We start from the raw sequence: 24304 nt of genomic DNA, 5'->3' as shown, positions 1-24304 counted from the left end.
CCCGCTCTCCCCTCAGGAGCGCCGGGACCCGCCCGGGGCAGGGGGGAGGGGGCGGCCCCGCCCGCGTACCCCCCGAAAATGCGAGTGCGCCACGGAGCAGCGCCGCGCCCGGCGCCGCCGGCCCCGCGCCCCCCGCCGCCGGCCGCCCACCCCGCGGTGCCCGGGGCCGCGCCGGGCCGGACCCACCTGCGGGCGCGGCGGGGCCGGGGCGCGACATGACGCAGCACGGGCGGGCGGGCGGCGTGAGCGCCGCCATCTTGCCGTGTTTATGGCAGCGCCGCGCGCCCACGTGACCCGCGCCCGCTTCCGGGGGCGGCGCGGGGGCGCGCGCGGGCGGGGGGGGGGGGGTGGACGGAGACAGAGAGCGGTGCGCGCCCCCGAGCGCGGGCACGGGCACGGCTGAACCCGCGGGGGCGCGCGCCGGGCTGCACCCGCCGGGACAGCGCGGGGAGTGACACACAGTGACACACACAGTGACACACAGTGACACACACAGTGACACACACGGAGCGGCACACAGTGACACACACAGTTACACACAGTGACACACACGGAGTGACACACATGGAGTGACACACACAGTTACACACAATGACACATACACACAGTGACACACAGTGACATACGCAGAGTGACACACACACAGTGACACACAGTGGCACACACAGTGACACTCACGGAGTCACACACACGCACACACACACAGGGAGTGACATGCACTGAGAAAGGGACACACACACACATAGAGTGACACACGCACACACCAGGGATGACACCCATGGAGCCACACATGCCGAGGGAGTCACACAAAGACACGCACAGTGACACGGACACACACAGTGACACTGACACCCCCCATGGTGTCACCAGTGCTGAGCAACCCCTGGGCATGGCGGGCTGTGCGGTGCCAGGCTGTTCACAGGCTCTGTGTGTGTGTATGTGTGTGTGCGCTGCCTGTTCATCCACAGGTTGTACCTGCCCGGGCTGTGCTTTTCCAGCTGTGCATCCACAGGTTGTACCTCCCCAGGGGCTGTGCTTTTCCAGCTGTGCATCCACAAGTTGTACCTGCCCAGACTGTGCTTTTCCAGCTGTGCTTTTCCAGCTGTGTATCCACGGGTTGTACCTCCCTGTGCTGTGCTTTTCCAGCTGTGTATCCATGCACAGTTGCACGCCCACGGCCGCGTTTCCCGGCTGTTGGCAGGCGGGGCACACACCGGTTGTACCCGCCGGCCGCAGCCGCGGTGCCAGCCCCGGTGGTCGCGGTCCCCCGCGGGTCCCCCCCGGCTCCCGGCGGGCACGGCCGTGCCGGGCGTGCGGGACGTGCCCCGGGAGCCGCTTCCATGGGAAGCGCGGCTTGGGCGAGCCGGGATGTGCCAAAGCGGGATGCGCCGAACCGGGATGAACCGAACCGGGATGTGCGGAACCGCGGGGGCCCCGTCGGGCCGGGGGATGCACGGGAGGCTCCGGGACTACAAATCCCAGGGTGCCGCGGCCCGAGGGGGCGGGCGGGCGGCGCGGGGGGAGCGGCCGCAGGGTCCCCCCGCCCTGCTGATGTGTCCGGGCGGTGCGGGGGGAGCGCGGCCGGGCCGGCTGACGCGTGTCCTGCCCCGCAGCGCTCCGGCGCCGGCAGCCGGCCATGGCCTCCAAGCTGCTGCGGGCCGTGGTGCTCGGCCCCCCCGGCTCGGGCAAGGGCACGGTGTGCGAGAGGATCGCCCGCAGCTTCGGGCTCCAGCACCTCTCCAGCGGGCAGTTCCTGCGGGAGAGTCTCGGCGGTGGCGGCGGTGAGTGCCCGCGGGGCCGCCCCGTCGACAGCGGGAGCGGCACCGGGAGCGGCACCGGGAGCGGCACTGGGAGCGGCACTGGGAGCGGGGGGTCCCTGCCCGAGCATCTCCTCTGGGCACGGGACGGGCTGGGCATGAGCACAGGGTAGGGATGCGGATGGAGATGGGGCTGGGATGGAGACGGGCATGGATGGGGATCCGTCTCCACAGGTTGTTTTCTTCCCGTGGATTTGGCACAGCTCATTCATCGCCTGCTCCCTCCAGCCGGAGCCGCTGGGAAAAGCGGGATCTGAAGGTGTGGATGTGCGCGGGTTTTATTATCCCCGTGCTGGGTGATCACGGCTGCGGAGAGGGCGATGTGAAAACCCCAGCGCACCGAGGGTGAGCGGCCGGCGCTGTCCGGGGGCTCGGGGTGTGTGCTGTTATTAATAACAACTCCATCCTGCCCCAGGTGGTGTCCGGGCATGGATGGCAGATGACTGGAATGCTGCGGCATTCCCACGGCGGCAGGGATGGATCAGGAACGAGCGTTTATCCAGAGGGAAAACCTGCCGGGAATATCGCTGCGGGTCACCGGCCGGGTCCCAGGAGCGGGGAGTGCAGGAGATGGGTGTCAGCACCCACCTCGCACAGTCACCCCTGGACACCCAGTTTTAGTGTCCGACATCCAAATCCAAAGCCCTGGGAGCTGGGATGTGCTGTCCCAGGGGCTCCTGGTCCAGGCGAGGCTCGGGAGCGGCCGTGCTGAGCCCCGGCTCTGCAGCGTTGAGCAATCCCGGCGTATTTCTTTTCCCAACACTTCCTTCTCTCCTCTGCTAATGTGTGAAAGACCGAGCCGGGGGGGAAGCTGACTCACCGGGCAGGGGAACGGTGAAACGGTGTCGATGCAAAACAAGCCGAGAGAATTTAGGTTTCTGTTCTAGAAGGATGGCAAAAACAGGGAGGAAAATTAGGGAGGGTAAAGTTTTGGAAAGGTGCGTGGTCCGACAAGGGCGTTGCACACAGCTCTGCGCTGGTCACTCTTGTAAAAATATCCAGATTTCCTTCTGTAAATAAAGAGGACAATAATATTTCCTTTAGAGGGAGGCTCAAAATTTGGAAAATCACGATGAGGGCTTTGGCTGAAGGACAGAAAGCTGGGCTGAAAAGCAAGCAGAGGTGCAGCGTGTGGAGAGGGGCAGCACAGTGAGACTCGGGAACTGCCACAGCCGAGCTCTGAACCATTGACTGTCCCAAACTTCACAGTTCAGTTCATGCTCTTGCCACAGAGCTCCTCTGGGGACACTGGAGAAGCAAGAAGAGTTAGCCGAAGGTGTCTTGGGTGCATTCAGTAGGAAACAACAGGGAGAAACGCAGGGAAAATTATTCAGAAGGAAACCAGCCGTGGTTTGGTTCATCTGGCGTGGCATTCAGGTCCCACCTTTGACTCAGCCTCTGTAACAGCTCTCAGTGAGCTCCAGTTATTTGGGTTTGTTTTTTTTTTTTTTCTATTTGCTTTGGACAAGCTGTTACATGACTGTGCTGCCATGTGCCAGCTCTGGGGGAAACGAGGTGGAAGCAGCTCCTCTTCATCAGCTGCGTCACCAGCTCTGTGCTTTAGGGGAGCTGGGGCTCTGCAGAACCAACAGAGTCATTACAGGCTCATCATCCCAAAGGCAACTCTGAATCCTGTGTTTTTACAGGGATCTTGGCCTGATGTGTCAGTGCTCCAGGGATTTTCCTGCTGGCCACTGGCTGGCCAGGCATGAAGTGGTTGTGGCTGAGGGTTTGGGCTCACAGGGGGTTCCTGCTGCTGGAGGAAGGCTGAGTTCCCAGCATGGAGAGCGTTCCAGGCCACTGCTGGAGCTGGCAGTGGCAGTCTCAGGGACAAAGACTCACTTTTGAGGCAGGTGAAGCAGCTGAATGCACGGCTGCTGCTGAAGGGCTTTGAGCTGTGCTCCAGCAACCCCCGAGCACATCCGCCCCACCCGTGTGTCTCCTAATTAATGTCTCCCTGCAAGTGGCTGCTCTGCTGTAGGAAAAGGCCTTTGGAACATCTTGGAAAACTTACAGGCTGTGTTTTGGTCCCAGGCAGGGGTGCTGGAGGGTGGTGAACCATTTCCTTGGCCAGCACTTGCCCCGTGGTTGTCTGTGGTGTTGGCAGCACCCCCAGGTCTTAGCAGGACTCCACAGTTCATTTGCCAAACAACTGAATTGCTTGTCCTGGCTTTGGCTGAGGGTCTGTGGGTCTTGTGTCTGTCCCACTGCTCCCTTTCAGGAGCTCTGTTGGAGCCAGAAGTGGCTCCTGTCCCCTCCTGTGACAGATTTCCCCTTCGAGCATCCACCCAAGTACAAACAAAACAAAATTCCCTGGGGGATTTGGGCTGTGCACAGCTCGGCCCCACAGCCCTTCTCCACACCTTTCCCACGGACTGTGGTCTTTGCTGGCCACACTGGCCAGGTTAGTGGCCAAAGCTGAGCCCAAGGATGCAGCCTGCCAGTCCTCTGCTTTTCCATAGGGTTCCTGCTGTATCCCTGGGTGTGAGAGCCGTGTTCTGACCACAAGGGTCTCTCCCAATCCTGGCTGTTGCCCTCCAGACAGACCCCACTGTCCATCCAGCAAGCCTGAATTTGGGGCCACATCAGGCTCCTGCTCCCTAAAATGACATCCTGATGCTGAGGGCAGGGTGGGTGCAGCACCTGTGTCAGGAAAAATGTCCCCAAACCGGGGTGACATCTGTTGTGGCACCACTGTGGTGGTGCATTGGTGCCCTATTCACTCCCAGGGTTCCTCCTCTCTGTTAGCTCCAGATTGTGTTGCTATAACCTAAATAGTAAGGGAAAAAAAGTCCTAGGCAAAGTTTTGGATAGGGAGAAAAAATCTGGGGTGATGCTGCGGGCTCTGGAGAGCTGTGTTTGGGAACAGCTTCTCCTCCAGCCTGGCCATGGGTGGCTGTGGGGTGGCCTCGGGACTGGGACATGTCCCTCGAGGCTGGGACAGTCCCTCGAGGCTGGGACAGTCCCTCGGGGCTGGATCAGTGCTGCTGTGATAAGGAGGGACAGATCAAGGTCGCGTGGGGGAAGCCACAGAGCGCCGGGAGTCCCGTGAGTTCCAGGGCAGATTAAAGCCACGGTCATCAGATTAATGGGATTAAACCGGGAGTTGAAAGGCTGGGTTTGAGCCCAGCACACTAAAAAGCCCTTTGCTACCTGGAGTAACTGCAGAGTAAAGCCTGCACTGCCTCTGTGACCCAGCACAGCAATGGGGTTTTGGTGTTATGGGGTGAGCCCAGCTCCTTGTTGGGGGGGACCAGGATCTCCCTCCCTGTCGGGAAGGACTCCCCAAACCCTCTGGAATGAGGCCAGACAGGGCTGCACCAGGGAGGTTTTACACGGGGCAGACTGGGCTGGGGGCTGGGAAGGGGCTAGAAAATGTTAAATTTGGGATTTAAACTGCCTGGAAGAAACCCCAAGGGCTGGAAGGTTGGGGTGATGCTCTCCAGCACATCCTGGGGGTTTGGGGTCTGGAGAGCTCTGCAGGTCCTTCCTGCAAATCCATGGCCATTCCTCCTTGGAGAGAGGAGATGTGGCAGTGCTTTGGAGGAGGGAGGAGCTCCGGGAGCTTCACACACGGAGGGGACAGAGGAGCAGCAGGAATTGTCTGTGACAGAGCCGTGCAGAGCTGGACAGAGCTGTCCATCTGTCCTGGGGGCGTGGGAAAGCTGCAGCCTGGGGCCAGCTCTGTTCCCAGCCTGTGTTCCCAGCCCCAGCTGTGGCTCGGGGTATTTCTGGCCTGCAGCTCCAGGCCTGGCTCCAGCAGCCCTGCTGAGCCACAGCTGGTCCCTGGCATGGCTCAGGTGATCCCAGACTTTGTGTGGCCTCTCCCAGCTCAGGGGATGGCCGTCCCTCCTTGGGGTGACAGCTGCACTTTGTGTGGCAGCTCCTGGGGTGTCCATCCCTCCTCAGGTGACAGCCAGACCTGGAGTGGCAGTTCCTGGTCCCTTGAATGTCCATCCCTCCTTGGCTGATAACCAGACCTTGCCCAGCAGTTCCTGGTCCCATGGATGTCCATCCTTCCTTGGGGTGACAGCCAGACTTAGTGTGACAGCTCCTGGGATGTCCATCCCTCCTTGGGGTGACACCAGACTTTGTCCAGCAGTTCCTGGTCCCCTGAATGTCCATCCCTCCTCGGGGTGACAGCCAAACTTTGTGTGGCAGCTCCTGGGATGTCCACCCCTCCTCAGGTCCCCTGAATGTCCACCCCTCCTCGGGGTGACAGCCAAACTTTGTGTGGCAGCTCCTGGGATGTCCACCCCTCCTCAGGTGACACCAGACCTTTCCCAGCAGCTCCAGCTCCGTGGCTCCGGCTCTTTCCCGGAGCGGAGCAGCCCAGCCCTGCCAGCGAGGCGCTCCCTGTGAGCTCTGGCACTGTGCACACCATGTCAATAAACATAAAAAAAAAAAATCCACAAAAGCCCTGTTTTTACAATATCCATGCCCTCGGGGCTCCGTGCTGTTTGCACAATCCGCGGGGTGTTTTTTCCATGCCTGTGTCCTTCGCTTTCCCAGGCGGGAACGCTGCCGGTGCTGACGTCTGGGCAGTGACAGAGAAGCTGTCATTGAGAAAAGGTGTTTTGTGCTCGCTCCCAGCTGGAACGCTGCCTGCAGGGAGGCAGTGGGATGCGATCCCGGTGACTCAGCCCCGTGAGTCAGCGCTGCTGCCCCGCTCCCAGGCAGGTTGGATGTTGGATTCCAACATTCTGCACTTCTGGCCCTGCTCCAAGCAAAAAGAGGCTGGACCTTTCTTCTGCTGTCACGAGAAGGACTCATCACACACAGCAGGGAAAAATCCGTGTGATTTCCAGGCGGATTCTTTGGATTCTGGATTAAACCTGGGAGCCTGGCTGGTCTGGGAGCCCCATTTCCCTGGCTTCCCAGGGGGATGTGTTCAGGCTGGCTCTTCCCTTAAATCAGAAGAATTCTCTCCAAGAATTGTTCATCTTACAAGAACCCCCTCCTGCAGCTGAGGAAGAGGAATTCCTCATTCCAGGAGGAATAGGAATTCCCAGGCAGGTGCAGGTGCTGCCAGTGTTGACATCTCACTGCAGCCTGGAGAGCCAGAGCTGCCCCAAAATGCAGGATCCTGGGATTATTTTTAGAGAGGCCTCAGATTTTTTGGAGAGGGCTGAAATGTGCTGTCCTCACCAGAAAGGGTGCAGAAAATAGATCAGGGAATTGTTCATTTCTGGTGACAAATGCTATTCCAGCTGCTGTGGGAAGACAGCAGAAGGTGTGTCCTTGGGCTCATGGTTCAAGAGGAAAGCAAGGACTTGTCACACACAGGGACAAAGAATATTTGCATTTTCCAAATGTTTTCTTTGTGTTTCTGTGGGGCTGAAAGAAAAGCACAGCAAAAATCAATCATGGAATGGTTTGGGTTGGAAAGGACCTTAAATCCCATCCAGTGCCACCCCTGCCATGGCAGGGACACCTCCCACTGTCCCAGGCTGCTCCAGCCTGGCCTTGGGCACTGCCAGGGACCCAGGGACAGCCACAGCAAATCTGGAATTTCCATTCTAGTACCTCCTCAGACTCCCAGGGAACAATTCCCTCCCAAAATCCCACCCATCCCTGCCCCCTGGCAGTGGGAGCCATTCCCTGTGTCCTGTCCCTCCATCCCTTGTCCCCAGTCCCTCTGCAGCTTCCAGAAGCAGCTGAAGCTGAGGGATGTGGGAGGGCCAGGCAGGACCCCAGGAATGTGCACTCACCTTGCAATTATCCCAATGATGTTCTCAAGGACGTGATCTTGGGAATAATTTTCTTATCTGAGCTTAAGTGGAGACTTCAGTGAAATCTTTCAGCCCCGGGGATGGGAAGCAGGCTCAGGTGTGTGGGACAGTCCTTACCTGTGACCACATCAGAGCCATCTCCTGAACCAAAGGAGCACATCCAGGGCTTCTCTCTCCGTCAGCTGAGGGCTTGGCAGAGCCCCAGCACGTTCCTGCTCTCAGGTATCTCAGGAATTCCCATTCCTGCAGCCTCAAAGGACCGTGTGGCCTTTCCATCACGAGCAGAGCGACGCTGCCAAAAACCTCCCAGACAGAGGAGGCCAGGCAGAATTTGAGGGGGTGTGATATTTTTTTAAGTGGAAATGTCGTGATTTTTTTTTTTTTAATTTTTTTTTTTCCCCCCATCTATCACTTTTGTTTTTTTCCTTCTTTTCTCGAGCAGAAGCTGGAGTCTTGGCACAGCAGTACCTGGAGAGAGGGCTCCTGGTGCCCGACCACGTCATCACTCGTGTGATGGTGACAGAGCTGGAGAAGCGCAGGGAGCAGCCCTGGCTGCTCGATGGTGAGTGCACAGGGGGAAATCCCAGCCCCACTTTGGCACATCCCGTTGTTCCTGGTGGTTTAGCAGTCCCAGAAGAGGGAAAATCCTGGAGGTGCTTTTGCTGAAGAGGCAGGAGCTGCAGGCAGGGACGTTTCCTGCTGGCCTTGGCATGTGCACGTCCAGCTGAGCCCTTGGCTGGGGAAGGGAAGGGCAGGGAGAGGAGCTGGGTGTTCCAGCAAGCACAGCAGGGCTGGGGACATGCCAGGAAAAACTTCTTCTCTCCTTCAAGTGTGTGTGAAGCAGCTCCTCAATCCCAGCCCAAAAGGCACCTGGGGTGGAGGGGTGGGAGATGCTGAGGGCAAACAGGCCTGGGGGCCCTGGCCATGGCTGGAATGAGAATCAAAGAATCCCAGCGTGGTTTGGGTTGGGTGAGACCTTAAAGCTCGTCCAGGTCCATCCCTGCCATGGGCAGGGACACCTTCCACTGTCCCAGGCTGCTCCTACCTGGCCTTGGGCACTGCCAGGGATCCAGGGACAGCCACAGCAAATCTGGGCACCCTGTGCCAGGGCCTGCCCACCCTGGGAACAATTCCATCCCAATATCCCACCCATCCCTGTCCTCTGGCAGTGGGAACCATTCCCTGTGTCCTGTCCCTCCATCCCTTGTTAAAGATCTCTCTCCATCTTCTTTGTGGGCTCCCTTCAGGTATTTAAAGTCCCTTCCTATCCAAAGCATCAGGGATTCTGGAATTCTCTGCTCCAGCTGCTCACTGGCTCTCCAAGGAGGACAGGACTGTTTTACTGCATTATCCCTGATGCCCTCTACATAAACCAGCACTTTGTCCCAGTCTGTGCACAGCACTCTGTTCCCTTCACCTTTTCCCTTGCCATTCCAGCATTTATCCCTGTTCTGCCATTGCCTGTGTCCTCCTGGCTGCCCCCAGCCCCCGTGCAGGGACAGCAGCCACAAACCTGAGCCCTGGGTGTCACATTTCTGGAGCTGCTGCTGCAGGAGCTATTTTTTTCTGGGAGCCATATGGTGGTGTCTGCCTTTCCCACCGCTTGTGCTGCAGCAGGGCTGGGCCTGCAGCTCCAGAGCTGCCTGATGGATGAGTTTGGCTCCATCCCTGCTGCTTCCCAGCCTCTCATTCCCATTTCTGTGCTGCTGCCTGCCCAGGTTTCCCTCGAACACTGGGCCAGGCCAAGGCTCTGGATGGGATCTGTGAGCTGGACCTGGTGATCAGCCTGAACATCCCCTTCGAGACGCTGAAGGATCGGCTGAGCGCCCGCTGGGTGCACCCTGCCAGTGGCAGGGTCTACAACATGGACTTCAACCCTCCCCACACACAGGTGAGAGCCCCTGGAGCTGCCTGGGAGCACCCACAGAAGGAAAACTTCCCTTCTGTGAGGAGTTTTCTGAAGCTCTTTCCCTGCAGGAGCTGGGATGCTGAAGAAGCTCTGGGGATGCGAGGCCGGGTGGAAGAGCTGAGTGCTGGGAGGAATTGTGCTGGATGTGAAATGTGCTGGATGTGAAATGTGCTGGATGCTCATGAGGAAAGCAGGGTTTATGGGGACAGAACAGGGTCAGTGATGTCCCTGTGTGGCTTTGTGTCCCCTCAGGGTGTGGATGACCTGACAGGAGAGCCCCTGGTGCAGAGGGAGGAGGACAAGCCCGAGGCCGTGGCTGCCCGGCTCAGGAAGTACAAAGATGCTGCCAAGCCGGTGATAGAGCTCTACAAGTGAGTTGGGCACGAGGAGAAACCACAGCAGGGCTGTCAGAACAACCTCCAGGGCTGCTTGTCCCATACCCACATCCCAAAAAGGCTTGTCAGATTTTTGGGGTACAGCCCTGAGCCTGGATTTGGCCTCCCTTGGAGGAAGAAAAGTGATCCAAAGAAATTCCCAGCTCCTGTTTGTCCTGCTGGGCTCATCAAATGGGAAAGGGATTTTGGCCTCGATCCAGGGTGGGACATGCCATGAAAAATCCATCCAGGGCCCTGAGGAGTTTGGGGGAAGCACAGGGAGGTTGGCAAGAGGGCAGGAGTAGGGAGAGACCCAGTGCTGGCTCTGATGGATCTGCTGGGGATCCAGGGCTGGGGCAGTTCCCTGGAACCGTGGGATTGTTGTTCCCTGGAACCGTGGGATTGTTGTTCCCTGGAACTGTGGGATTGTTGTTCCCTGGAATTGTGGGATTGTTGTTCCCTGGCCAGCCTGGGAATGATAGATTGCTGCAGGGTGGCAGATGCAGTCCCCAAAGGGAGTAGAAGCCCAGGAGTGTTTTTAAGCACATGCAGGGTCAAAATTTTCCTTGCAGGGGAAGGAGGAGAATTACAGAACCCCAAAATGGTTCTGTAAAGCCCATCCCATTCCATCCCCTGCCATGGACAGGGACACCTCCACTATCCCAGGCTGCTCCAAGCCCTGTCCCAGCTGCCTTGGGATGGGCTGGTCCTGACTTCTCCCACTTTTTTTCTCTTCTCCCACTTTTTTTTCACTTCTTCCACCTCTTTTTCCAGGAGCAGGGGCATCCTTTACTCCTTCTCTGGCACAGAGACCAACAAGATCTGGCCCTACGTGTACAGCCTGCTGTCCAGCAGGATCCCACCCATCCTCCCAGATGAGGAGCACTAAAGAGCTCGTGCCAAGGACCAGGATTTCATTCCATTGTGGATTTGGTTCCCAGTGCAGTGCCAGGGCTGTGCTGGGGTTGGGTGATCATGAACTGGGTGATGTTGGTGGGTACCAGTCACAGCCAGGATCAGATCTTTGTGTAGAAGGTCAAGCCTGCTGGAATAAGGGATTTTTTTTTTCCCTCTTTTGGGGCTATAGAGTTTTCCTGCCCGTGGTCCATCCCAGATTGGTGATGCTGACCAGGGCATTGGTCATTCCAGGTTTACACAGCTTTGCCATGGTGTCCTTGCCATCCTTTTCCAGCCCCAGTCCCTGGCTGAGCCCACATGTGCCATCCTGTTGCTCCACAGGACTGTTTACTGCTGAGGACTCTCTAGGCTGAGGGTTTTTTTGTTTCCTATAAATTATTTTCTATTAAATGTATTTCTCAGAGAAATAAAGCTCTAGAAAGCAACACTTAACCCAGTGGGAATTTTGGGAGCAACGTGGAAAACGTGTGTACTACAAAGCTGAGAGGTGTGAGGCTCACATTTCCAGCATTGAAAAAGACAAAACATTGGAGGTGAAACAATCCCTTGTGGCCTTTCCATAGGGAGAGCTGAATTCCTCGTTAGAAAAAGCTGCTGTGCAGGTTTTTATGGAATCTGTGAGACCGAGCAGGATCTGGGATGAGTTGCACTCCTTTGTGCTTTCCTGGTTTATAGCTTTTAATACCACAAGATAGAGATGTCCTAAGAGTTTCTCCCAAAGATTTATCTCCACGTGTGCTTCAGTTTTGGGGGAGAAATCAGCTCATTCCATCTTCTGTGCTGCCTTTGTCCCCGGGGTCCCCTGGCCTGGGGGTCCCCTCAGCTGTTCCTGCTGCATTCCCCAGCCAAGTGATTTCCTCCCCATGAAATCCCAGAAATCTTTCCTGCCTTGGGATGCATGCAGGGCCATGCCCAGATGTTTTCCCATGATTTACAGCATCCCTGGATTGTGTTGGGGCTGGACTTTTCTCAACTGGAAGTACTGTCACCCTCTTTTTGTAGGATGCAGTACCAGAGCAATGGGGACAATTCTTGTCTCCTCGAGTTGCCTTATTTTATAAACTATATATTTAACAAAAAAAAAAAAAAAAAAATAAAAGCAAGATGTGTATTTGTAAAGGTTTAAAAAAAACAACCAAACAAACAAAAAAACTGCTGAATTTTAGCATCACCTGGATCCACAGGGAATGCTGCTTCTGCCAGAGGGCTCACAGGAACCTGGCACTGCCTGGCACCTCTTGGATTAATCAGAGCAGCCTGGGCACTTTTCTGCTGCTGGATGTGCCTGGGTTTATTTTTCCTTGGAGAGTTGCCCACAGCAGGGAAAAGGGAATGATCAGATTTTTTTTTTTTTAGGGATTTTTTTTTCCCATGTGTGAAACTTCAGCACCTTCCTGGGTTTATTTATCCCAGCTGAACATCCTCGTGCTGACCAAGGATCCCTAAAATCTGCTTTATCCTGGTGCTGTCCCCAATGGAGCCAGAGCAGCATCACTGCCCACATCCCCCCTGCTCATCCCTGCCTGGGGGAGAGGCCAAAGTGCTCCCACCCTGCTCCAGGTGGGAATTTTCCAGGTGGGAACAAAGGAATTGTCAGGTCTCACTGCTGGCCTTTCCATGCCCTCGTGCTGGGAGGCAGCAAATCTTCCAGCCAGCAATGAAAGCTTATTTCAGAAAGATTTGGGATTTTCCCATGACCCTGGGATGAAGGTCTAGGCTGGTTTTAGACACAAATCCAGAAATAGCCAAAACTTGTGTGCTGCTTTCTTTGGAACAGCTTTGGGCAGGAGGAGAGGAGATTTTAGGGGGTTTTTTTAGGCTATAAAAGCAGCTGAGTGCCAGGCAGAGGGGCTGATCCCTGCTTTGCCTTGTCCTGTCCTTGTGTCCTGTCCTTCCCTCCTGCAAAATTCCTCCTGAAGAGAGAATTCCATGCAGCCCAGCACAGGACAGGTCTGCAGATGCCTTTTCCAGGCTTTGAGCCCGATAATGGGAGTAGAAATCCCGTGGCTGTGCACGCACCCAGCCCTCGGGATGGATTTTTCCACCAGACCTGTTGCATTTTCCGAGACCAAATTCCAGCAGGGATGGAGCCCTGTCCCTCGCTGTGCCCCCGCCGTGCTCCCCTTTGGTATTTTACTGTGAATCCCAAACCTTTTGTAAAGTCACAGCAAATTTTGTACCGACCCGAGATACTGTGTGGAGGGAGGAGCCCTCTCCCCCCTGGAATGTCACGCCGAGTTTTCTTCCCGGAATTTTCTTCCCGGATTTTTCTTCCCGGATTTTTCTTCCCGGAGTTTCTTCCCGGTGAATCGCTGCAGCTGTGTTACTGCTCTCGAGATGTAAATAAAGATTTTCTCCTGCTGATCCCTACGCTGGCAGAGTCTGTGTGGGTTGTGCCTTGCCAAAGCAGCAGGGCAGTGTTGACCTGGAGTTTCTTTGTAGGAGCTGAGGAGGAGGAGAGGGGAGGAAGAGGAGTCAGAGCATCCCTGCCTGAACGTGGAAAACCCCTCAGGGTTTGGGTTGGGACACAGCATAGCTCTTTGGGTCCTTTACCTGATATAATCCAATAGACTGGTTAAAAAGACAGTTTGGATGCAGCCATTTACTCCTGCCCTGCCAGAACCCCGGGATCCCAGAACTTCAAAATCCCAGAATCCCAGAACCCCCGAATCCCCAAATCCCAGAACCCCAGAATCTCAGAACTTTAAAATCCCAGAATCCCAGAATCTCAGAATCCCAGAACCCCAAAGTCCAGAATCCCTGAATCCCAAAACCCCAGAACCCCAAAGTCCCAAAATCCCAGAATCCCAGAACCCCAGAATCCCAAAACCCCAGAACCCCAAAGTCCCAAAATCCCAGAACCCCAAAATCCCAGAACCCCAGAATCCCAAAATCCCAGAGCCCCAGATTGGTTTGGGTTGGGAGGGTCCTTAAATCCCACCTCAATCCACCTCTCCTGCACATAAAGTGGTTTTAATTTCCTTTTTAATTTCTGCCTGGGACAAATCCCTGGGGACATTAGGACAGGGAGGCTCAGGCCATGCCCCGTGCCCCGGGTAATCCCTCAGGTGCGCTTGGAATTGGGAATTCAACCCCTGGAGCTTCAGTTCCTCCTCCCAGTGCCACCAGTTCCCGAATTACAGCTCGAGGCACTCCCGGTTTGTGAGTGACCTCAGGAATGATCGGGACATGGGAAAACAAGGTGATAAACGGGGAAGCTGCTGCCGGGGAGGTGGGAGGGGGATGTCGCGATTTAGGGTCGTGACAAGCCGGAGGCGGAGCAGGGATGTGCGGGCAGCTCCGAGGGCAGGGGCAGAGAAATCCGAGGAGGAAAAATATCAACGTAAGCTAGAATATGAACTCAGTCTGAAAACAAAAGTTGGGAGGTCAAAAAGCGGAGGAATATGAGGCGAAATCCAGCTGGGATCAAAGCCTTGGCTTCCCCCGAGTGCCATCGGGGGAGCTGGGAGGGCACAGGGGACACGTCCCCACCCTCCAGCCTGACCTCAGCCCGGGCTAGAACGGGAAACGGCCTCGAATTGCACCGGGTTGGATATTTGGGAAAATTCCTTCATGGAAAGGGTTCTCCAACCCTGGCACAGCTGGATGAGTCCCCCTGGAGGGGTTTAAAATCCCCGTGGATGTGGCACTTGGGGACATGGGGCAGTGGTGGCCTTGGCAGTGCTGGGAACGGCTGGATTCTATGATCGATGATCTTTTCCAGCCCAAATGATTCCATGATTCCAAATATTTGTTTATAGCATTATTTAAGTGTTTGTCTGCCTGGTACCCAGAAAAGTGCCCCAGGTGTGCCCGGATCGGTCCCATTCCCGGGGCTGCAAAGCTTGGACGAGTCACATCCCTGCTGAGTCCATCCAGCAGCATTTTGCATTCTCCAGGTTAAAAAAATAAAAAATCAAGGGAGAAAGAAAAAAAAAAAAAAAGGAAGGAAGAGAAGGAGGGGAAAAAAGGAAAAGGAAAAAAAGGAAAAGGAAAAAAAGGAAAAGAAAAAAATCATGGAAAAGAAAAAAAATGAAAGGAAAGAAAAAAAAATCAAGGAAAACAAAACCTAAAAAAACCCCTGCTGAGGTTTGCGCTGCAGACTCCAGATCCCACTCCAGGCCACATTTTAGACGGTGTGATATGTCTGCCTCCATCCCCATCCTTCCCTGAGTCTCTGTAATCCCAAAAATAACCCGGGAGCGGCTCGCGGCTCGCAGGAGGCAGCGCCGGGAGCGGCCCCGCCGCCGATGCCGGGCGGGGAAGCGGCGAGCGGGACCCGGGCGCGCTCGCCACCGCTCCCCGCAGCCCCCGGCAGCCGCAGGATGCTCGGGGCCGAGCAGCCAGGTAAGGAAAAGCTTTCCCGGAGCTCGTGGAAAAGAGGAGAGAGGGAGAAAATTGGGGAGGGTGTTGTTTACCGCTCGTTTGTGCTGAGTAATTGGGGATAAATTGTGTTCGTATGTCGGGATAAAGAGAATTCCTTGCTTTGTGTGGTTATGTAATAGGGATGAGGGAAGGGATGGCACCCAAAAACTGCTCGGCAGGGCAGGGAAGGTGAGGAGCTGGGATTTGGGAATGTGCACCTGGGTATGGAGTGTTGGATAACCCCGACAGGAGCACGGACACCTCTTCTTGCACCCCAAAATTGCGGATTTGTGCTTTTAGTGCTGCCTGGGAGCTCTGCGGGCGTATTGAATGAGAAGAAGGAGATTTTCCGGCTTAAAATAATAAGTGTAGCTTGTCCGTGGCCGGAGCTGGACCTGCTGCAGGAGGGGGATTGGTGGAGATGTCAGCACACAAACGCTGCCATCCAATGCTGATCCCAGCCTTTCCCTGCCAATCCAGCGGGAAGCTGACCTTCAAACCCCCCCCCCCCCCCCCCCCCCCTCTCTGCTATGCCGAGGCCAACACAGGGCTGCATTCCCTTTAAAAATCCTGTTTGGGGCCAAAAAAAAAAAAGAGCTGAAGCGCGTAGGTAAATGCAGAGATCGCTGCCTCGGCTCCGGCGCTGCTGAGGCAGCTCCGGGAGGGGACGGAGCTGCCGGGGCTCCCCACGGCTCCAGGTAGGTGTTTATCCCCCCCGAGGCTGGAAAACAGCCCATGATTCCCGTCTGGCTGCTGTATTTGTGCCTGTCATTATCGTAGTCTTGTTTTGGATACTGCCAGGGAGAGGAGGAGGAAGGAGGAGAGAGGGAGAAAGAGGAGGAGGAGGAGGAGGGTGAGGAATGTTTTGGGCAAACCCTCAGGTCTGCAAAGTCCCGACTTTATTCTCCCTCCGCAGCTGGACCAGGGCCTCCATCTTCTCCATCGCTCCAGCCGTGGATTTCTCTTAGTCATAGCCTTCCCTGAGGAGAGAGAGAGAGGAAAAAAAAATAAAAATAAATCCCATAAAAGCAGCGTTGGGAGCGATCCTGGCGGCACAGGCGGCGTGACGGCAACACCGGGACCTCTAAATTTAGCCAGCCGTGCCACAGGAGCCTTGTTCCCATCCCGGCAACGCTCCCGGCCCGGGGATGCAGCATTTTGGAGAGGCTGCAGCCTTTAAGGAGGCACCGGGTTTGTCCTTGAGCCGGGCTTTTGCAGGCAGTCTGAGCTCCGATGTTAAATTGCTGATTTAACTAATCCCGGCTGCAGCCTAATCCCGGCCTCCCGCTGCACCCCCCGGCCCGAGGCCGCAGCTTTGGGGCACGATCTGCTCCGATCCCTCCTGCTTGGCTGGGAAAAAAATGCAGGGGGAAAAAGGTGGTAGGGTGGAGAGGTTGGTAGGCAGAGGTGTCGTGCAGGTTTTGGGATGGGAATTGGGATGTTTGGGATGTTTGGGGTTGTGTTTTAGCACGATCAGCTCTGCTCAGGGGTTGGAATTCCTCGTGGGAAGGGAATTAGGATTGTCAGCACAACAGGGATGTGGCAAAGGATGCAACTCATCCATAGCAAACAGCTGGATTTAAAGGGGTGGCTGCTCCTCTCCCAGAATTCCAAAATCATCCAGGTGGGAAAAACCCTCTGACATCATCAAATCCAACCATTAATCCAGCTCTGCCAGAGCTCCAGGGATGTGGGGATGCTCCAGAGATGCTGGAAACCACTAGAGCTGCCCATGGGATCCCACAGCTCCCAGATTTTTGGGAACAACGGCCTGGAAATTCCAGAATTCTGTGGATATAGCAGGCAGAGATGCTGTAATTCCCATGAAAATTGGATTATAGATGCTTCTTCAGGGGTGCATAAAGCAGCTGTGGGAATCTCTCCAATTAACATGCCATAAATAGGAGTTTATAATTTATATTAAATTATAAATAATTAATAGTTCCCATTAACATTTCCATGATGTTAATTTTTTAGAAGAGGTTTAGTATTTTATTATAATTTAAAATATTATTTTACCAAACTACAAACAGTATTTTATGAGCTCTTACAGTCTCAAAAATGGATGAGGCCCTGTCTGACAAACAACATATGGATTTCTTTCTCTTGAATAACTCTTTGTCTTCAGCAGCCAGAAATAATAAGGATGGGAATTGGTATCATTTAGATCCCTGAATTAAGGCTGGGAAAGGGAGAGATGGAGAAATTGGGAGTGCAGGGCAAAATCAGCCAGGGAGACAGACCAGGGGCAGGATTTGCTCAGAATCCTCTGAAATGGGACTTTTGCCATGCAGGAAAATTTGAATTTATTCCCTTCCCCAGACCATGATTGGAAGCAAAAAGGAAATCATCCTAAAAATCCTTTGAATTCCTTTTCCAAGTAAGAGTTTTCATGGAAAACTTTGCAGGAAGAGCAATTTGCTCTCGGCCAGCAGAGTTTTCTCTGCTGCCTGTGAAGGGTGGAGTGCACCTCCCATTCTCTCCTGGCATTCCTTCCCCACCCTGCCAGCTTTGGGAAGGTTTTTAATCCCCACAGAGCTCCAGGCTGGGAGCACAGGGTGAATTATTTCAGAGCCACGTGGTTCAGAGCTGAGTCAGCGCTCTCCAGCTCCGTGTCCAAGGAGTTTTCCATGGATTTGTGTCATCCCAGCAGAGCATTCCCAGCTGGGACCCACCCCGGGCTGATGCTGGCAGTGCTGGAGGGGCTTTGTCACCTGTCCTGGTGGAAATGGACACCAGGGAAGGGTGAGGGACAATCCCAGCCTGAGCCCTGCTCAAGGATGTCCCCAGGGATGTCCCCAAGGATGTCCCCAGGGATGTCCCCAAGGATGTCCCCAAGCTGCTGGCTCTTGCACTGCCAGATTTTCATCCAAAGCCATGGAATTCTGGAATGGTTTGGGTTGGGAAGGGCTTAAAGCCCATCCAGTGCCACCTTCCAGGGACACCTCCCACTGTCCCAGGCTGCTCCAGGGATCCAGGGGCAGCCACAGCCACTCTGGACAATCTGTTCCAGTTGAAATCTATTCCCACCCCAAACTGGGTGCCTGTCCTTTAACAATATCCCAAACCCCAGAGCACCACGTGGGTTAAAAGCAGGATCTGGGAGAGAGCACGAGCAGCCCTGTTAGAGGAACCCTTTGGAAATGATGATCATTTCTAAACCTGAACCCAAACTGCCTCACACTCAGGGGTGATGCAGGACCTGTAAGTCACCAGAAGCTGAGATAAATACAATTTTAAAATATTTTATGTCAGCCAGGGTAACAAAGCTTTAAGAACATCGTTTCTCCTGTTAGTTTCAGGTAAAAACCAAAATTCTGGCAGAAGCTAGAACCACATCAGTGAGGTTTTGTTGTTTCAGACCCTTCTGTACCTCCCTGCCCTGGGCCTTTCTTAAATATCCCCCAGGACAATCCATGCCAGTGAGGCTTGGAGTGAGAACACATCACCCCCCATCAGGAAACCCTCACCCCATCCACCCTGCAGTGCAGGGGTGGCAGAGGGTGGCAGCCCCCAGCTGGGATTTCCCTCTGTTTTCATGGAAAATCTCATTTCCCTGAGGGGATCAGAGCTACCTGAGAGCCATGACCTGAGCATTTCCATGGAATTCTCTGCTGCTGGAGCCTCACCCTGAGCTCAGCAGCTGCAGCTGATGCAACCCCACAATGACACTTGGTTGTATAATTTTCCTCCCTGTTTTCCCCACCAGCCATTTTCCAGTGCAGACAACACCCAGTGCCCAGATTTTCCTCAGGATTTAACCACTTACCTCACAGTGAATGGGAAATGATGAATGAACAGCAGTTAGGCCACAAAATATCTGATTTTTACCAAAATACCTGATGGTGAATGGCTTTGCAGCCTCTGATTTTCCAACATTTTGCAGGCTGGGGACTTCCTGAGCCAGCATTTCCTATTTAATGGCCTCTTGTAGATCCACTTCCCATCCCTTTCTCCTCTTTCTTTGTGAACCATGGACATTTTTAGCAGCTACAACAGCCCTTGGCAGGCAGCTCCACAGCTCAGCATTGCTGAGGAGCCAGGCAAATCTTTGAACACTCCAAAACCGAGTCCTGGGCTGGGATGAGTAAATTGTGGATCATCCCTGACAGCTTTTTTAAACAAGACTGAAAGGCAAGAAATAAAAGATGTGCTGACACAGCAGTGTAGTTAATGGGTGTGCTCTCACAGGGAGGAAAGGATGGGGAGAAAAGACATTGAGAGTTGAATATTTGTCACATCCTGTGTCATCCTAAGGGTCCATCCTTAGAGGGAACACTCCAGCTGCCAGCCAGGCCCTGGGAATTGGGCTGGGCTTCACTGCAGCAAAGGTTAAATCGAGTTTAACATTTAAACCCAGCCCAAACCAGCTCAGAACCCCCTTTGCTTTTGGTTAGATATGAATGACACAGGCAGGGCCAGTCTGGAAGTTCCTGAATGTGGATGGGATTAAGAAGGGATTGGATCATTTGATGCCTCTCTCTCCACTTGGATCCCCACAAACCATCCCAGTTTTTCCCTGGAATATCACATCCCACTCTGGGAATGTGCTTTGCTGCCTGAGGAGCCACCACTCAGGGGCAGGCTGGGACAGCTCCTTGCTGCAGGCAGGGACACATCATTCCCTCATCCAGAGGAAGGAATGAATTTATTCCAATGAATAAATTCCCTCATCCAGAGGAAGGCCATTCCTGACCCCAGGGAAAACCCCACTTTTTAATCCCAGCACAAGTGTGGAAACTGCTTTGAGATGGAGTTTGTGGCTCTGAACCCTCATCCCGGGGTTGTTGTGCTGCCACATTCCCAGAGCAGTGCAGGGGGATGGATGCTCCTGTCCCTGTCCCAGGAATGAATGGAGCTCAGCTGAGAGGGCAGGGAAGGTGATCCCTGCCCTGGGACATGAACTTTGAGGTCCTTTCCAACCCAGACCTTTCCATGATCTTGTGATTTTGTGGCTCCAAAACTGGGCTTGGCCACAACTCCCCTTTGTGCAGGGCGACTTCAGCATTCCCAGGGGAGAAACTTCAGAACAAATGTTTGGTATGGGGAGTTTTAAAGGTATTGCTGCAGGTTTTACATTAATTTTCAAGCTCTATTTGCAATTCTAGTGACACTCCCCAGTTTAATTATGCTCCTGAAGAATTCAGGGTGTAATATTTCACCTGAGCTGTTCAGCTGATGGGAGGAGAGGTGCAGAAAATGGAATTGCACCTCAGGACAGTTGGGGCTTGATTACAGCTGCAAAGAGAGACTTTACCCAGGAGAGGCTGCAACCCAGACAGAGAAAAACAGCCAGAGGTTGGCAAATCAATTTTTTCCAAGGTCAGGAATGGGGAGAGTTTGTATCTCTTGAGGGTGGAGCAACAAAAAATCCTCCTTAGCTTGTCCTTAACACCTCCAGCCTTGCCCTCAGTCAGGGCACCTCAAATCTGTCACCAGCCACTGCTCAGTTAATAAATATTTCTGAGGGGCTCATTCCCTACCTCTTCCTTTTCACTTTTGAAAGTCACGTGCAATCCAAAGTTATTTGATTTTTTTCTTTTTTTCTTTTTCTTTTTTTTTTTTTTTTTTGTTATAGCATTTTTCATACTGTAGGTCTCCAAAACAGAGAAACCACGTGGCCCTGCTTTGGCCAAACTTCCAGGGAGGGAGAAGGGAGGGAGAGAGGAATATTATTTTGTATTTTTTTTCAGCTAAACTTCCCACTGGAGGAGTGCAGCTTCACCTGAACCCCACAGGATTTCCTAATCCCATCTCCTGGTGTTTGTACAAGCAAAGGTGGGACTTTGAGGTTGTTTCCTCCTCCCTCCTCTGCCCCAAGATCCCCCGTAGTGGCTGCTCTGTCCCTTTGTGCTTTGCACAACTCCCTTTTTCCAGGAGCTTCAGGCTGGGGTGGTGGTTCCTCTGTGAAGCCCCCAAAATCTCAGACAAAGAAAGGAATTAAGAAAAGAATCAGTAGCAGATTCAACAAGGAGGAGTAATTAAAAAAAGAAAAAAACCAAAAAAGCTGAGGCAGACAAACCTTGCCTGCTCAGCAGTGAGGGAGGAGCTGCTGGATTGAGGATCAGGAGTTTTGAGCCTCTGGAGCTGCTGGATGCAGGGTGGACACCACAGGGGAGGGGTTTTAGGCTCTGCAGGGTTTGTGCTGTTCCAGGTTCCTCTGGAGCAGGAGCGTTTGAGCATTCCTGGAAATGTCACAGGGCCTCCATGTGCCTCCTCCACCTGCTTTGATGTGTTTGGGCTTTACCTGAGCAAGCAAAACAAATAAAAATTCATCTCCACCCCCACAGATTTCCCATCTTTATCCCAGAGCACAGGAATTGTTTTATCCTGGACTGACCAGGAAATGTGATCCCTAATAAAGGTCATGGAATCCTGGGATGGCTTGGGCTGGAAAGGACCTTCAAAACCATCCTGTTCCAACCCTCTGCCACGGGCAGGGACACCTCCCACTAGCCCAGGTTGCTCAGAATACACAAAAGGGCTCAGGAAATGTGTTTATTTTTAATTTCATTAACTTGCTGCTTGTGGGTGCCAAGAGGGAGGGGCCCATCCCTGCTGGCCAGTGTTGCAATCCGTGAATTGCTCCACACAGACCAAAGTATGGACGGGGGGTAGAAAACACAACCCCAACCTTGAGTTCAAGCTGTCCCTGCTGCTGACAGGGAGCTGCTCACGTCAGGTCAGTTCATTTTTGGTTTGCTGCTTGTAAATCTGGGGGTTTTTTCCTGGGGAAATTCTGGGTCACAGATGTACCTTGTCTGCTCCGTGCCATAAAGTCTCAGGGGTTACATAAACAACAGCACATGACAAGGTATGGCTGGAGCTGATGTCTGCTGCCCCAGAGAGTTCAGCAGGAAATTTCAGCCAGGTGCCAGAGATATTTCAAGGTTTGGGTGTTGCTACACAAGTGAATCAGAGAATTCCAGAATTATTTGGGTTGGGAGGGAACTTAAGAGTTCATGCAGTGCCACCCCTTGCCATGGCAGGGACACCTTCCCCCACCCCAGGTGGCTCCAAGCCCTGTCCAGCCTGGCCTTGCTTGTTGATGTCATTGCTTTAGAAATTTGTTTCTAAACGAATTCTGGGCTCTTTTTTGAGCAGAGAACTTTCCTTTCTGCAAGAGATCAAAGGCATGCTAGGGCTTCCTTTAGCCTTTAGATTTCCTTAAATTACGAAGAAATCCACTTAGAAGAGTTTAATAGTGCTCATTTCCTTTGGAGCATCCCTCGGTTCCTCTGTTCCATGCAAAATGAAATTATGATGTACAAGCCCTGGCTGAAAACTGCATCTGAGCAAGGCACAGCTCATCACTTGTTCAGGGCCACACTCTGGCTTGGTCCAGAGTCTGTTTTCATACGAACAGCTAAAAATAGGTGGGAGACAACAACAAAAATGGCTTTAGCAGTCGGTGGCACTGCTGGGAGCCAGAGGCAGCGGTGGCACAAGCCAGGGCTTGGGATGCTGGTGCATCATCCCAGCAGGATGCAGGCGCTGGGGTCCCTCTGGTTCCCCGCCCACACCCAGCTGGGTGTTCCAGGAGCCCGGGGATGCTCCCCAGGATTTTGGGGGCTCGCTGGAGCAGCGCTGTGCCACCCCTCCTCCCGCAGGCTGCAGAGCGGGCCGTGCCAGCCCCGAAGGCGGTGACCTTGGAAGGAAGGCACCTTTCCGCGCCGTGACACCGACATCTCGGTGTCCCCCAGCGCTGCCACCGCCTCTCCCCTGCCGCGCAGCCATCCCTGGAGCTGGATGCGCCGGGATGAGAGGATTCCCAGGCTGCACGCAGGGATGGCAGCCCGGAGAAGGGAATGGTGTGGAGCCAGCACTTTTCTGTCGCTAATGGCTCTCAGCAGCCGGCGCTGGGGCAGCTCCCCGAGCTCACGATGCTCCTGCCGGGCGCCGCGTCCTCCCCGCCCGCTTCCGGCGGCTGCGGGGGGGGGGGGGGGGCGGCCACGCTGCCGGCCCGCCCTTCCCCTCCCCTCGGGGCGGCCGGAGCGCTCCATCCCTCCCTCCCTCCCTCCATCCATCCCTCCCTCCCTCCATCCATCCATCCATCTATTCCATCCATCCACCTATTCCATCCATCCCTCCTTCCCTCCCGCGGCTCCGGAGCCGCTCGCCCGCCCGGCTCGCCCATGAGCCTGCTCGGGAGCTACCGGAAAAAGGCGGGCAGTGACGGCTATGAATCCTTGCAGCTCGTGGACAGCGGCGCTGAGCGCGGCGGGGCGGCCGCGGGGCCGGCCCGGAGCCCCGGGCGGCAGCAGCAGCAGCAGCAGCAGCAGCAGCCGCAGCCCCGAGCCGACGGCAGCACCATGGACAGCTCAGGTACGGCGGGGCCGCGGCTGGCGACTCACCGGGAAGGCTCGGTAGCCACGGGGGATAAAAGCGGCCCTTTGTCCGGGAGCGCTGGGATGGAGGGAGGCAGCGCCGCAGAGTCCTCGGTGCTCGCTCGTTGGTCCCCGCGCTCTGGGATCTTTGAATTCTCAGAATCGTCCTAAGGTTTTTTTGGGTTTTTGGGTTTTTTTTTTGTTTTTTTTTTTTTTTTTTTTTTTTGTTTCCTCCCCCCCTCTCCTCTAAAAGGCACTCATCAAAGTGAGTTGGATTAATTCTGATGGATGATGCGCTGCGTGCACCATTTTTTTTTTAATCAGGGAGTAAGGGAGCAGATGGTCTTTATGGCTGGTAATGGGATAGAGAGCTCTTCACCTCAAAAGGTTCAAATTTGCCCGGATAACCAGGGATGGAGCGTGGCCATGCTGTGAAGGAATCCCTCTGGTTCTGGTTCCTTACCTGTGCCCATCTCCAGGAGCATCCTCAGGGAACTTCTGGAGCTCAGGCTGGTGCAGGGAAACACCCTGGCTGTTTGTCCAGGGTTCTAGCAGGGTCCTGCAGCATAGAATGACACAATCATGGAATGGTTTGGGTTGGAAAGGACCTTAAAGCTCATCCCATTCCAAACCTCTGCCATGGCAGGGACACCTCCCACTATCCCAGGGTGCTCCAGCCTGGCCTTGGGCACTGCCAGGGATCCAGGGGCAGCCACAGCTGCTCTGGGCACCCTGTGCCAGGGCCTGCCCACCCTCAGAGGGAACAATTCCATCTGTAAACCTGACCTAAATTTCCCCTCTTTCAGTTTGAACCCTTTACTCCATCGCTGTAATTCCCAATGAAAACATCTGCACTGTTCCA

General features: G+C 54.5%; 2 protein-coding genes and 1 long non-coding RNA gene across 3 annotated transcripts in view; 2 read left to right on the top strand and 1 right to left on the bottom strand.

Annotated features, from left to right (window-relative positions):
* The first annotated feature begins 1531 nt into the window (after positions 1–1531).
* Positions 1532–13120, top strand: AK4 (adenylate kinase 4). The gene is made up of 5 exons (XM_014891097.2): positions 1532–1781; positions 7992–8111; positions 9268–9440; positions 9711–9829; positions 10607–13120. The coding sequence occupies exons 1-5, from the start codon at positions 1637–1639 to the stop codon at positions 10719–10721; spliced, it is 672 nt and encodes a 223-aa protein (XP_014746583.1). The 5' UTR covers positions 1532–1636; the 3' UTR covers positions 10722–13120.
* LOC148222763 (uncharacterized) lies at positions 11773–24123 on the bottom strand. The gene is made up of 3 exons (XR_015805302.1): positions 23906–24123; positions 21138–21362; positions 11773–16095 (listed from the first exon to the last, which is right to left on the bottom strand). It is a non-coding gene; the product is annotated as an uncharacterized LOC148222763 (long non-coding RNA).
* DNAJC6 (DnaJ heat shock protein family (Hsp40) member C6) overlaps positions 23236–24304 on the top strand; it is a 34239-nt gene continuing 33170 nt past the window's right edge. The window contains exon 1 of the mRNA XM_088169614.1: positions 23236–23440. Coding sequence (XP_088025740.1) covers positions 23251–23440 — 190 coding nt within the window. The 5' untranslated portion in view covers positions 23236–23250. The remainder of the gene's footprint in view (positions 23441–24304) is intronic.

Source organism: Sturnus vulgaris, chromosome 9 (genome assembly GCF_052056855.1).
Source record: "Sturnus vulgaris isolate bStuVul1 chromosome 9, bStuVul1.hap1, whole genome shotgun sequence".
Classification (NCBI taxonomy): Eukaryota; Metazoa; Chordata; class Aves; order Passeriformes; family Sturnidae; genus Sturnus; species Sturnus vulgaris.
Note: the sequence above shows the minus strand (reverse complement) of the source record. Positions and strands in the feature narration are given on the sequence as shown.